Source organism: Cheilinus undulatus, linkage group 11 (genome assembly GCF_018320785.1).
Source record: "Cheilinus undulatus linkage group 11, ASM1832078v1, whole genome shotgun sequence".
NCBI classification, from domain to species: domain Eukaryota; kingdom Metazoa; phylum Chordata; class Actinopteri; order Labriformes; family Labridae; genus Cheilinus; species Cheilinus undulatus.
Genome location: NC_054875.1, coordinates 21,476,800 through 21,492,055, shown reverse-complemented (window position 1 = coordinate 21,492,055; position 15,256 = coordinate 21,476,800). Strand labels below are relative to the sequence as shown.

Below are 15,256 nucleotides of genomic sequence, written 5' to 3'. Positions count from 1 at the left end.
AACATGGCTTACTACTCACTGCTAAATTGGCAAGCAGATGGGTTAGGAACATTTGATAAAAATTAAACTTTTGAAATAATTTTAATAATTGTACAGTTGTTGTTAAGCTTTCATATTTTTAATCGGTATCAGTGAGTACCCAAATGTAAGACCTTGTATTTGCTCTGACAAAAATGTGGTATTGGTGCATCTTTAGTTTTTAATAAAGGTCTAAAAATGTACAGTGATATTAAACACACATTTTACCTCCTAATGTGGTGCAGATGACTAGCTTAGCTCACCTGCTGTCATGCCTGTTTTCTCTTTTCCTTTTCCTGTGTGGTGGTGTTCAGGTGTATGAGAGCAAACTACAGGAGCTTCAGAAACAGGTGGAGACAATTTCTCTGGTAGCAGAAACTCCTGATGAAGAAGAGTTGGAGGAGGAGGAGGAAGAGGAAGGTGTGTACTGTTAATATTTGGTAGTTAAGATTGATTGTTTATTCTTTATATTAAAGCCCAAGATAAGAATCCTATAAAATAAATATGTTTCTTCCACATTCTGTCTAGAGCCCAAATTACATGGATGTGCGTACAGTATTCTTTTTTCATAATCAGAAAACATATCATCCTAATTCAGATCATTAATAATTCTTAATATGTCCAGGGGTGGAGAGAGTCCAAGAATAGTTTACTCATGTAGAAATAATTTACAGTGTAACACCAAAATTTAGATGTTACGTGGAATCATTGTCTCACTGTGTGGTGGTGTAAGACAAACATCTGGACGGTTTCATGAAGTTGATGAAAATCTTCAACTTCCTCTGTTTGGAGGTTTTTATTTTTCTAATCAACAGATGTTATGTAAAATGTAGTGAATTACAATACTTTACCCAAGCACACTTAAGTAGAGGTAAATTTACTGATTTAGAAACCTTTCAAAGAAGTAAACATACTAAAAAGGTACTCGGTTGCAGTAATGTTATATCCACCCCTGGATATATTAAACTAATTACCCATTTAAAGTTTTAATCCAAACAGACTCGTATGTAATATGTCCTCTAACTCTTTCTAAATACAGCTTTTTTTATATATACTAATAACAAAACCTCTCACATTAAGTAAAAATGACTTTGCTTGAAGGTTTTGGTTTCTGAGTGCGTAACTTAAAATTGTTTGTAAATGACTGGAATACATTTTTCAGAAGACATAAAACAGCAGGCAGACTCTTGGTTCAGGGATTTTTTTCACAGCAGAATGAAGATTAAAGGTAAAGTGTGTAAAATTATGAATACAGAACAGAATTTTGTAGTGTGATCCAAATTGCATACTTCTGTTAGTTTAATGTAAAACAGTACACTTAGATGAAGTGCAGAGCACTTAATCACAGCGGGTTAGTACTACTTAACCGAAAGTTACGACAGTCTAATCAACTCTGTTTTCACCTTCCACTTCTGTTTTTAACAGCAAGTTGTTAACAGACATTATTCAATTAAAATGGAAATTTGACGGCTATTTTCAAACACTATTAAATTTGTAAAACTTGTATTTTATGTTAACATGATATCTTTAGAGAAAACTAACTTCTCTTCTTTCTTAAATGCCTTTTTGTTGATGAAATATGCTGCCATTGGTAATAACACTTGGCTAGTTAGCAGATGTTTATGTTAGCTTGCACACTAGCATGCTGACAGAACAATATCTGCCACGTCACCAATGTGGCGTTCATTAAGGGTGCAAGGTGTCCATTTTTCCACACTCAGTTTTAAGTGTGCCAGTAGTATATTGCTTTTAAGTATGCTTCTCTGTGTGAACGTACTTCACACACGTATGCACCTAAAATATTTAGTATTTAGTACAGATCCATGCAATTTGGAACACACTTTTTGATTGCTCTTCTCACTTGTGGTTGTAACTGTTGCAACCAGTGAATTTTGAAAAGATGCCTACTTCTGTTATTTGGTCCCTTTCTGTTTCTGTAGAAACATGCGAGATGCAAAATCCAACATGTCTATGGAGGGGACCCTCCGAGTATATTAATAAAAGGCTTTTCTTTTTTTTTTCTTTTAGTTAGTAAAGATTAAATAATTGTATATAAATAGCAAGGTAAATTAACACGTATTGAGACTGGCCTACTTATTAATATTATGCTTCATTTCTATCAAGCTTGTCCCGCAAAATGCTACAATGCAAAAGAATTACACACTGCACCTTTAAAACACCTTGCTGAACCTTTATTGATTTAAAACCATTAATTACACAGTTGTCTGCCTGAATTAGAGACATAGTTTTACTCACGGTCAGAGGTTAGCCAACCAGGTTTGAGATGAAAAAAAAAATTATATCATAAAAATAAATTGATGTATTATCAAAATTATATCATTCACCTGTCTCATGCAATGCTTAGTGAAAATTAAAGCTGTTCCTTTATATTTAGTCATATCAAGTTTTTAGGATAGTGAATAGAATAGTAGAATAGTGTTTTGAATTGTGTTGTTTGGACTTCAAGATTCATGTTATTTTTAAAACAACTCAAGGTGCCCCTCTTTTGCCTTTGGGTTTCATTTTGTTGTAACATACTATTTGAAATTTAATGCTTTAGCACTGCCACCTGTGTAAATTCTGCTCATGGTTGTCCTTGAACACATAACACTGGAAAGGTTTTCAGCGAAGACGCTGCTTGTAATAAAAATTGACTTACAATAAAGGTGACACCTTACTCCACATGATGGATCCCCTACGATAGCGGGCTGTAAAGTGCTACATTTGCGGTTGAGCTTTAACAATTTAAACCACTTGTTTGCTCTTTGAGGTTTTATATTTGTGTATTTGCATTGTCTCCCTGCAGTGCCATGGACTCAGCATGAGTTTGAGCTGGCTCAGTGGGCCTTCAGGAAATGGAGGTACCATCAGTTCACCTCCTTACGTGACCAGCTGTGGGGAAACGCTGTCTACCTGAAGGAGGCCAACGCCATCAGTGTGGAGTTAAAGAAGAAAGTAAGAAAGGTTTAGTTTTAGGTTATTTTGTCTCCTTTACTGCAGGTCAAATCTGATTAGCTCCATTACTTAGACCTAAAATTACTGGTACATATAAAATAGTTTCTGGAAAACAGACAGTAGAACAAGGTTGCGTGCTGATGTCATAGAAGGCACCATAAAATTGAATTAGGTCTTTATTTAACCTTTGATGTGAGTGAATCATTTTACTGGACACTCGCAACATAATGTATGTCTGAGATAATGCCAGAGGCAATCCTTTAAAACATCCAGAGAGAGGGAGGGGATGTTTACTCACTGTCATGTGTAGAAAATATATTTGTTATGAATCAAAAGCTTGCCCGCCGTGGTCCACCTTCCCCATCAAGAGATGAGTTTGATTTATATTCTGGCCCAGTTCTCGGCACAACTTGATTGATAGCAGAGATCGGTCGTCTGTCACAAAGACCTCTGAAAGGTTTTTTATTTATCTTTGGGTTTCTGTCTGTTATTTATATCCAGTGTTGTTAATTGCTTCAGAGGATGCTGGGAAGAGAGATTCGTGAAAATGGGGGGCAGTGTGGATATGTTTTATCTTTCAACCATGATGTATCATCCTGGCTACATCTGCTGTAAAATGGATCTATACAAGAAAAGACCGATTTTGGCTTACTCCTTTAAATTGGCCTTAAGAGTTCAGATAAAGTTTAGAGCTGAGTGTCTGTTGATGCTTTTGTTCATTCTTTCTGTTGTCTTTTCTCCACTCTTTCAGGTACAGTTCCAGTTCGTTCTGCTAACAGACACGTTGTACTCCCCGCTGCCCCCTGAGCTCCTCCCCCCAGAGCCAGAAAAGGAGCGCGACTCCAGACCGTTCCCCCGCACTGTGGTCGCTGTAGAGGTTCAGGACCTAAAGAATGGAGCTACACACTACTGGTCCCTGGAAAAACTCAAGTAAGTCCCATACAGCACCACCTGCCAATAGGTTTAGTGAGAATTGTATCTTCAGGCTGCTTTTGCTCAGATGTTGCTAAAATTGTGTGAAATCTGCTGTGATTGTAGGCAAAGGCTGGACCAGATGAGAGAAATGTATGACAGAGCAGGAGAAATGGCGTCATCGCACCAGGAGGATGGCGAGGGTGGTCTGACAGGAAACGACCCTTTCTATGACCGTTTCCATTGGTTTAAACTTGTGGGGAGGTATGTTTTACATCTAAAGACAAAATACATCATATACAGTCATGGACGAAAGTATTGGCCCCCCTGGAATTTTTCTAGAAAATACACAATTTCTCCCAGAAATTGTTGCAATTACAAATGTTTTTGGTATACACATGTTTATTGCCTTTATGTGCATTTGAACAACACAAAAAATCTGAAGAAAAAAGACAAAATTGACATAATTGTACACAAAACTCAAAAAATGGGCCGGACAAAATTATTGGCACCCTTTTAAAACTGTGGGTAAATCATTTTATTCCAAGCATGTGATGCCCATTTAAATTCACATGTGGCAGTTACAGGTGCTGGCAATGTAAAAATCACACCTGAAGCTAGTTAGAATGTATAAAAGTTGACTTCAAGACCATCTCCAGAGATCTTGAAAGTCCTTTGTCCACTGTGCGTAATTTAATCAAGAAGTTTATAACCCATTGAACTGTGGCTAATCTCCCTGGACGTGGATGGAAGAGAAAAATTGACAAAAGAATGCAACGCAGGATAGTTGGTATGGTGGATAAAAATCCTCAGTCAACTTCCACACAAATTCAGGCTGTCCTGCAGACTCAGGGTGCAAAAGTGTCAGCTCAGACCATACGTCGTAATCTAAATGAGATGAAGCGCTATGGCAGGAGACCGAGGAGAACCCCACTGCTGACAAACAGACATGAAAAAGCCAGACTGGAGTTAGCAAAAATGTACCTGAGTAAGCCTCAATCCTTCTGGGACAACATTTTGAGGACAGATGAGACTAAGGTAGAGCTTTTTTGAGAAGCACATCATTCTACTGTTTACAGAAAACAGAATGAGGCCTTCAAAGAAAAGAACTCAGTACCTACAGCCAAACATGGTGGAGGTTCAAGGATGTTTTGGGGTTATTTTGTTATTATAATAAATAATCTATAATTTATCTGGGTCTGTGTCAGAGGTCATGGGTGTTCCAGCAGGACAATGACCCGAAACAAACCTCAAAAAACACCAAGAAATGGTTGGAGACAAAGCGCTGGAGAGTTCTGAAGTGCCCAGCAATGAGTCTGGATCTAAATCCCATTGAACACCTATGAAGAGATCTGAAAAGTCCTGTTGCAAGAAGCACCCTTTAAATCTGAGACATCTGGAGCAGTTAGTAAAAGAAGAGTGGTCCAACATTCCAGTTGAGAGGTGTAAGAAGCTTGTTAGTGGTTATAGGAAGTGATTGGTTTCAATTACTTTTTCCAAGGGTGTGCAACCAAATATTAAGTTGAGGGTGCCAACAATTTTGTCAGTCCCATTTTCTGAGTTTTGTGTACAATTATGTCAATTTTGTCTTTTTTCTTCAGATTTTTTGTGTTGTTCCAATGCACATAAAGGCAATAAACACATGCATACTTAAACATTTGTAATTGCAACAATTTCTGGGAGAAATGGTGTATTTTCTGGAAAAATTCCAGGGGTGCCAATACTTTTGTCCATAACTGTACTATGTATAAAATAAGTTCAGATGAGATTGCATTGACATTGCAGCATATACGACTATAATGAAGGTGGTAAAATGCAATCAAATCTGTGTAAGGGTAGGTTTCACAAATAAACTGTTATATGAGGTTCATACAGCTGACATTCTGAGCAGTGTAAGTTAGAGTGACACTTGATGATGTAAAGTTTCATGATTCTATTCATAGCAGTCAGTCATGTAAACAGCAGTGTAATAGTATTAAACATGGGGTAGTACAGAATATTCCAATATGACAATATGTATAAGAAGTTGTAGTTATAGGTCCATCACTGTAAAAAAAAAAAAAAACCTGATACCTTGATTGAATATGTTTTACTTTGTTTTGTTTTTTTGGCTGATTGAGCTATACATGACTAATTTTCTCTTTGCGACGAAGTGGTTTAATGAGGCATCGGCTATACGAAGCTTTCGTAATCCATTTGTTAAAATGGATCTGTGCGCTTCCATTTTTCATTGTCATGTTCAAATTCCCTTATACAGATTCATTTTTTTGTCATTATTCTTGTGTAGCAGTTATACCATGTCACCATGTTTATGTTATTTTTATTTTTTTATTCCTTACCATGAATTGGTTGTTCTCAACTGGTCTAGCGTCAGACCCACCACACATTTTTTCATGAAAAATGGGAGAGTTTGAACTCAAAGAACAAAACATGTAATGAACAAAGAGAAGGAGACTTATTTGTCAAAATAAAAGCACACCTTCGTGCTGAGTGTTTGTTTCCATGCACACAGCAAACCTTTTAAAAATGGCTTCATGACCCTCTTTTGGGTCCTGACCCACCAGTTGAGAATCAAGGTCATAAATCCTTTAGTTTAAGTATTTAATTTTTGATGTGTCATTGGTTATTATGTTTTTTGGTGGTCTTGATTTCATGTCATTCATCAATTATCCTTTGTTTAGTTCTCAGTTTGTTTGGAGTTTCATTTAAATGTTGTTTTCCTTAGTCATTCAGAGGATTCAGACCCACTTCCCTTTCTTCAATTTCGTTATGTTGCAGCCTGATGCTACTATAGTTTGGATTCATTTTTCTCTTATTAGTCTACACAGAGTACCCCATTATGACAAAGTGAAAACAAAATTTTAGAATTTTTTGAAAATCTATTAAATAGAAAACTGAAATATCCCATTGATGTAAGTATTCAGATCCTTTACTCAGCACTTAGTTGAAGCATCTTTGGCAGCAGTTACAGCCTCAAGTGTTTTTGAATATGATGCAACATGCTTTGCACTCATAGATTTGGGGATTTTCTGCCATTCTTCTTTGCAAACCCTCTCAAGCTCAGTCAGGTTGGATGGGGATGGTCTCTCCAGAGAAATTTGATAGGGTTCAAGTCAGGGCTCTGACCACTAAAGGACACTCGCAGAGATGTCCCTAAGCCACTCCTGTGTTGTCTTGATTGTGTTCTTAGGGTCTCTATCATGTTGGAAGGTAAACCTTCGGCCCAATTTTTTCTCCCAGTCTCCCGCCCTGTTTGGATGGTTTTGGGCAGGTGATGAGCAGTCCCTGGTTTCCTCCAGACGTAAAGTTCAGAATAGAGGCCAAACAGTTCAATCTGTTCAGAGAATCTTGTTTCTTATAGTCTGAGAGTCCTTCAGGTGCTTTTTTGCAACCTTCTAGTGAGCTTTCGTGTGTTTGGTACTGAGGAGAGGCTTGCGTCTAGCCACTCTGCCATAAGCCCAGATTGGTGGAGGGCTGCAGTGATGGTCCTCTTACTAAGGCCCTTCTCTCTTGATTGCTCAGCTCTTGGAAGAGTCCAAGTTGATGAATTTGCAAAAATTTCTAAATTTCTGTTTTCACTTTGCCCCTATGGGTTACTAAGAGTAGATTAATGAGAGAAAAATGAAATTAAAAGACTGTAGCATCAGGCTGCAACATGACAGAACTCATAAAAGTGAATGGGGTCTGGATACTTTCTGAATTCTGTATGTTATGTCATTTCCATTTTTTAGTTGTTAGGTTTAACTGCTCTTTCTGTATTTGTGTGTTGTCATTCTCATGTTGACATTTTTTCTGGTCATGCAAAAGCTTGTATATGGCATTGCTGATTTGTTAAAAAAATAGGAAAGCTGTTTCCCTTTAGTCAGGATACATTAGAAGATTTCTATTTAAATCCTTTTAAACTGCTATTTCACTTTAGTATGACATATCCTTGTGTCTATTAACTGCTGTGACTCCTAACAGCTTCTTGTAATATCTGCTCTTTATGAGATCAGTCCCCCTGCTGAATTTTCAGTAGCTTCGTTCAAGGTATTAGAAAAAGGAGGTCTCTTAGATGATTTGGGGTAGTGAATTATCTTATTACCACAAGCTGGAAAAAGGAAGCACTTGCTGTCTTTATTTATTAACCACTATCTGTGGTTAAGAATATTACAGTTTCAAATGTATGCTAAGATTCTACTCTTTTTGAAATTTTTGCAAAGTTTACAATGTTTTTGTAGTTGGTCATGGAAGCAAAGAGAAAATAGAACCAAAATAAACATCCCATAAAAGTAAAATGAGATGAGTTGCAGATGGTTGAGTTGATTCTTGATTCTGCCATTGTTCCCAAACTACCAACCCTCTCAGCTCCCCAATCTTCAACGGTTGCGTCAATGAGCGTCTGGCTGACCGCACACCCTCGCCCACCTTCTCCACCACCGACTCTGAGATCACGGAGATGGCAGATGAGCGCCAGAGTGAGATGTCCGACTTGATAGACGACGAGGCGTTTGTGGACGACACCAGCTCCGACGCCGGCACTGAAGAAGGCTCAGACATCTTCAGTGACGGCCAGGACCCGTTTTATGACCGCTCCCCCTGGTTCATCCTGGTGGGAAGGTTGGTGACTGGCAGTGGCATTTCATCTACCTCTACACACATGCTGGGACAGGAGATTTGGAGGATGTTGGCTTTGTTTATTTATGATAATGCAGAGTAAAGCAGGGACAAAAGTAAACAAAAAGGTTGGAAGTCAGAAGACATAATTTCAAGGATGTTTTTTTATTTGTAGGTTCCACTGATTCATTCATGTCCAGTATATTTCTATGAATATATTTAAATAGATAACAGACTGGTTTTGCACCCAGCCACAGTGTAATATAGGGAGATGTTAAAGCTGCAATATATAATACATAATGTATATAGAAAACACTGAAAAAATTCAGAAAGAATCGGATAATTTGGTTGTTAGTGAAGGAATACTTTCATCATCAGATCATGTGTTTAAGCAGCTATGCAGAGATAAATTGAGCCACTTTTTAGTTAAATGAGATTACTCATACCTCTGTGCTCACAGATCTGCCTTATATTTAGATTTAGATTTAGATTTTTTTTATTAAGACTCAGTTCCCAACAACTGAAAAGCCACCATCCTTTTCTCCCCTGTATCTTCCCAGCGTGATGTCTGCTCCCCTGTCACCATCACAGTGCTGTTTGTTAACTCACATCTGCGTGTGATTATGTTTGATTGTCTGTCATTTTATCATTTTTATTTTAAACCTTTTATTTTTTACTTTTTAAATGACATACAAAAATTATGTTTCTTTTGGTTTACAATTTGTTTTAACATTGCTCTTTGAATGTGTTGTAGTAATATTAATTCATAGGTTGCAGTCTGTTAATCACGCCTACTTTGATTTGTTTTAATACACTGTTGATGTCATGATGAGGTGATGTGCTGCAGTGGCATTAGAAATCACAGCACAGGCTTACAGAGGGCGTCAGCTGTAAACATCATGGCTTAAAAATAAACAGCATGTGCAGAAAAAGACGACAGATCAATGCAGGCTTTGAGCCAGCCAGACTGTGCCTCAGTCGTCGATCAGCTGCCTCCATCACTGAGACTTAGGAGATTTTACAGATTGATGCCCCCCCTCTCTTCTGCTTTGGCCGAGAAACTCCAGGCTATAGAAGAGGCGGCGGAGGAAAGAGAGAAGGAGGGGGGTTGGAGAATGAGTAGGTCACCAGGGGTGTAGCAAAACAAATCAAGCCCTACAAAACAAAATACCAGTGAGTGAGTGAGTGACATCGCCTCAGCACGGCACAGTAAAACACTCTTTTTACGGTCTTTGCTGCTGCATCCCAGGCGGTGTGTCATCACCCTGTCACGCAGTTTAAAAATAACAGGGATGGCTGAAGCTGCTGTTGATTTCACTGCCCTGTAGCTTGTGTGATTTATGTTTGGATTATTTGTTTTTGTCATTTCTTAACAAAATTGTCACTAATGGTTAGCAATATGTTGTTATCATTGCTTGGAAGTGTTTTAGATACTTAATTTTAGAAAAGCTCATTTGGTGCTAGGTCTGTAGGTTATAGATCTAATAAAAAATGTGCCTCTCTCTAGTTCTGTAGATACACATCTAACATCCACAGGCTTACAAATGCTTCAGACAACACAACACTTACATTCTTAATACATTATAATGTTTTTTTAATCTAGAGCCTGCAGCAGAAATTCTACACTGCATCAGAATGAGGTTTTCATGTCTCGCTTTTCCTTTTTGCTCTCAGAGCTTTTGTGTACCTGAGCAACCTGCTGTACCCTGTTCCACTGGTGCACCGGGTTGCTATAGTAACCGAGAAGGGCGAGGTGCGTGGCTTCCTGCGCGTTGGGGTTCAGGCTATAGCTGGTGAGTTATTAATGAGATACTTTAATGAACGAGATAGTTAATATCTGTGTGCAAAGGTTATATCCTGTTTGTCAAGCATTTTAGTAAAGGATGCATTTGAAGCAGAGTATCTGCCTTTTATTTTTCAAATTTCACAGACATATTGTGATTTTTTTTTTTTATTACAGAAGCTGGAGCTATTGACTGTGTTTCAGTAGCATACATTTTTGCTAGTTTAGGTTTTTAACGTGGGTCAGATTTTTGTTCATGTAGTTAGACAGCTATAATTTTGTAGTAGTTTCAAACTTTACTTTGATACCAGTGAACACACGTTTTGAAAAAAGCCTTCAGTCCAACAACCTGAGTGCAGAGAGAAGATTCCCTCAAATACTCCGTACTCCTTTTGATGTGCTCTGACAGTTTTAAGTCACCTGCAATCAATGCTGATAAGAGGATGGTTTGTGTCTTTGTAGCTGACGAGGAGGCCCCAGACTACGGGTCAGGAGTTAGACAGTCAGGAACTGCCAAGATCTCCTTTGATGACGAGTACTTCAAAAAGGTAAGCCCGAGCCTGATGAAAGCAGTTTCAAACTTCAAGAAGATCCTTTTTCTGCATGACGTGACGATGAGTGGGCGTTATAATGTTTGAAATAGCTTAGGTAAGAGTGTTTTTTTACAGAGCCTATGAAACGTATTCTTCCCTGTGGATGTTTTCTCTTGACTTGATTGTAAATATCTATCACAGTCAATGTAATTGGACTTTTTTTGACAAAAAGATTACATAAAAACCTGTGTATTTTACCTGATATATTTTTATTTAATTGACATTACTTTGTAGAAAATTGTTTTCACTTTAACGTTAAAGAGTCTGTGTGGATAGGTCTCAGTCAGGCTTGTTCATCTGGACGCTACAATTTTACTTCATTATTTTTTTCCAAACTGCTCAAGCTCTGTCAGGTTGTACAGGGATCAGACATAAATATAGTCCAGCCATAAATTCTCTTTTGGATAGAGGTCTGGGCTTTGACTCAGCCACTCCAGAACATTCACCTTGTTGTCTTTAAACCATTTCTGTGTAGCTTTCGCTGTATGCTTGGGGTCATTGTCTTGCTTGAAAATAAATCTTCTCCCAAGCTGTGGTTCTCTTGCAGACTGAATAAGACTGTCCTCAGAGAATTTTCTATATTTTACTGCATTCATTTTACCCTCTACCTTTCCAAGCCTCCCAGGGCTGGCTGCCCAGAAGCATCCCCATAGCATGATGCTGCCACCACTTTGCTTTACAGTGGGGATGTGCAGTTTTTAGTGTCTTGTCTGATGGCCAAAAAGTACCATTTTGGTCTCATCAGCCCAAAGACCTTTCTTTCACTTGACCACGGAGTCTCCCACATACCTTTTGGTGAACTCTAGTCGAGATTTTATGATTTCTATTCAACAGTTACGTTCTCTTTGCTACTCTCCCATAAAGCTTTTGACTGGTGAAGAACCCTGGCAACAGTTGTATGCAGAGTCTCTTCCAGCTCAGCTGCTTAAGCTCTTAACTCCTTGCACGGCCACTCAGTTTGTGAGAACAGCCTGAACTAGTTAGATTTATAGATGTGCCATTTTCCTTCCATTTCTTGATTATGAATTCAGCTGAACTGCGGGGGATGTTCAGTGCCTTGAATTTATTTTTACTTTTCAGTAACCTTTTCTCTGAGTTGCTGGGAGTGTTCATGGTGTAATGGTAGCCAGGATTACTAATTAACCAGGGACTGGACCTTCCAGACACAGTTGCCTTTATAATACAATCACTTGAGACTCACTGCACTCAGGAGATCCCCATTTCACTAATTGTTAGACTACTAGCACCAGTAAGCTGGAACTCTGTTTAATTAGGTCAGTCACTTTAAGGTGGTGAATATTTATACAGTCACGTATTTTACCTTACATATTTGTATTAAATGTACTTTACTTTGTAGAAATATGTTTTAACTTCAACATTAAAGAGTTGTTTTTTGTTAAGAAAAAAAGTCAAAATGTCAAAAAGCCAAAATGTATCGTCAGTGATTGATTTATAAAATCAATAAAACGGTAAAACATCCTAAGGGAACAATACTTTTTTTGGCACTGTAAGTGTTTGAAAAAAATTCTTTATTTTTCCCAGCTCAAATAATCATGAAAAATAGCTAATACTTTTTAAAATGTTCAGCATTTATCCCCTTATTTTCAGTATATAATAACTACATATTTACATTTATAGATAAAAGTTTTTATATATAACTTTTGAAATAAATCTAATATGTATAGTTAAATGCATCTTTATCCTCCAGCTTTATGATATCTTTCTCCCTCCACTCTTGCATCCATCTGCTTTTTTGTCCAATCAGAATGACTTTCCCTCCACCGTCATGACCCGCTCTGGCATGTCCCTGGAAGAGCTGCGCATTGTGGAGGGTCAGGGTCAGACTTCGGAGGTCATCACCCCCTCAGAGGAGCTCAACAGAATCAATGACATGGGTACGACTGCCAGACCTTCACCTCTCCCCACGTAAATCTTGACCTCTCGGCTGAGTGGGAAACGCACTTGGCAGATGGTCCTGTTGAGTGCAAAAGAGGTCATCAAATGTTTAGTTATGTAAATGAGACTGATATGTGGGGGAATGTGAACAAACAAAAGGAGAACCACAGTCTAGATAATGTGCAGATGCCGGTCTGCTCTTATTAGACAGAGCTTAGAATTCAGATTCAGATTATAAATTGCAGGTGCAGCTGCAGGTCATACTCAGTAAATTAAAGTCCTTTTATTCTTCTCCTGTCGCTCTTTTCAGACCTCAAGCTGGGAAATGTCACAGAGACTAAACTGGGTCTTGGCGACAGTCTAGCAGAGCAACTGGAGGTGGGCAGCATCTTCACTTTCCGTGTGACTGTGCTCCAGGCCAGTGGCATCCCTCCCGAGTATGCAGACATCTTCTGCCAATTCAAGTGAGTACAAAAAAAGAGCAAGAGAAAACCTCCCATTTATCTCAAAATCAACTTTATCCTTGGCAGGTTCCTAGTTGCATGCTTCTGGTAGTCTGAATGTTAACATTAACATAACATAGGAAGCTTAATGAAGCTTTATTAATCATTTTTATCCTCATTCTATCGATCTAAAATAACAACTGACTCAGACGCAATCAGCTGGCACCTGTCTTTTATCATACAATGTCTATGATCATGGCATGATAACTCTTTAGCATCATACAGCCTACAAAATATCCTCAGATAATTATTTTCTTTTAATTTATAACAATAACTATGAACAGGACTCGCTTGTTTCTGCCCTTGCTCTGTCATTTATGAACATATGAGACGGCATGCAACATTTATTTATCAAGGTGAAGGGAAAAAAGTCCACTGGGTGGTACTCATTGACCACCCACCCACCCTCAGCACCACTTAAATTCAAACATCCTGCTTCTTCTTGTCAGGTTTAAGATATGTTTTTTCCAAGTTATTTACTGCATAAATGCCGTGAAACAACCAGAATATTACATGTTCTGTGTCACTTTGTCACAAAATCTAAGGCTGTAATTTTGAATTAGGTAGAAGCTAATGAATCTTTTTTATATTACTCTCATGGAAGAAATTCACTGGAAAAAATAACAAACAAACGTATCAGTCAGTTTGTTTAACGCTTACCCAATGGAAGCACTGCAACCATTCAAATTACTCTACAGAAATGATTAATCTTGTTACTTATTTGTGAGTTTGCTTTATGGGTCATAAAGAGGCATCAGTATTTATTTCATCCTGTCAGAACAGGTTAAAAACTCATCACAGAGGCTTTAAATGATTCTGTGGAGCACTTTTCACACTTTCACACTCTTGAAAATGTCCTAAATTTACGTGGGTGAGCTTCATGTTTGAACGCAAACAGCCAAGTTTTTCAGCCAAACTTCATTGCAAATTTTCCCTGCTAGCCTCGTAGTAGTAACTGCAGGAAACCTGCTGTGAGGGGCAAGTTTGAGCAATCAAGTCAATTTCTTAATAATTACAGCTGAAATCTGTAATTATTCTCTCTCTCTTTCTTTCCCTTAGTTTTCTGCATCGTCACGATGAGGCTTTCTCCACTGAGCCTTTGAAGAATGGTGGCAGAGGAGCCCCTCTGGGCTTTTACCATGTTCAGAATGTGAGTGAACACGCAGTCTCACACTCATGCACATAAACAAAAGCTGTATTAAAGCTCACGTGTGCACACTGCAAAGGGAGGTGATAGTATGCATAGCAATACAGCTCCAATGATGTAGGAGCAAAATTCTGTGTTATTAATAGAATACTGATTGATTTTTGCACATTTTATTATGCCCTTTTTTTCTCCTGAACCTGTTATATATCAGGCAGGGGCCTTTTATGCCTGTTGAGAGAGGAGGACCGTGGATAGACTTGGAAATAGGATGAGAGATTGGGTATGAGACATGCAGGAAACGAGCCGCATGCTAGAGTTGAACCCAGGCTGCCCGCATCGATTGGGTGTGACCTAACTGCTAGGCCGTCTGCACCCCTGATGGCACATTTCTAGCCTGTTTTAACCTGCCATGTTTGTATTTACTGGTGGTATTTTCCTATTTTATATAGCTTTTACTTACCATGTTTTTACAGGTCCGTGTTATATATGGTTTTGTATCTTGCTTTATTCGCCTTGTGTTTTTATGTTGTTTTTATTAAAGGTTACCTCTTTTGTAGTTTTGAGGATTAGTTTATCATGTCCTTGCGCTGTCCTGTACTGTTGACTGAGAGTGAAAGAAGGCTGACTCACTCACTGTAAGCCAAATCTACTCATAGGTATAAATAAAGTTACCTCACCTTACCCCCTCTTCTCTGTTGGTGCAGATTTCAGTTGAGGTCACTGAGTCGTTCATTGAGTACATCAAGAACAAGCCTATTGTGTTTGAAGTGTTCGGGCACTACCAGCAGCACCCGCTGCATCTTCAAGGACAGGACCTGATCAGGTTAGTGGATTATGTAAAGATATTCCCCTA

The 15,256-nt window shown here is 38.4% G+C and overlaps 1 protein-coding gene across 9 annotated transcripts in view; it reads left to right on the top strand.

The window, feature by feature from the left end:
* kif1b (kinesin family member 1B) overlaps positions 1-15,256 on the top strand; it is a 76,107-nt gene that overhangs the window by 45,472 nt on the left and 15,379 nt on the right. For 5 of the 9 annotated variants that reach the window (XM_041798975.1, XM_041798971.1, XM_041798974.1 and 2 more), the window contains 11 exons: positions 333-438; positions 2,825-2,973; positions 3,725-3,903; positions 4,012-4,149; positions 8,233-8,484; positions 10,156-10,274; positions 10,727-10,812; positions 12,623-12,752; positions 13,064-13,217; positions 14,316-14,406; positions 15,108-15,226. In XM_041798975.1, coding sequence (XP_041654909.1) covers positions 333-438; positions 2,825-2,973; positions 3,725-3,903; positions 4,012-4,149; positions 8,233-8,484; positions 10,156-10,274; positions 10,727-10,812; positions 12,623-12,752; positions 13,064-13,217; positions 14,316-14,406; positions 15,108-15,226 — 1,523 coding nt within the window. The remainder of the gene's footprint in view (positions 1-332; positions 439-2,824; positions 2,974-3,724; positions 3,904-4,011; positions 4,150-8,232; positions 8,485-10,155; positions 10,275-10,726; positions 10,813-12,622; positions 12,753-13,063; positions 13,218-14,315; positions 14,407-15,107; positions 15,227-15,256) is intronic. The other 4 variants (XM_041798979.1, XM_041798977.1, XM_041798978.1 and 1 more) reach the window with 1 other exon arrangement.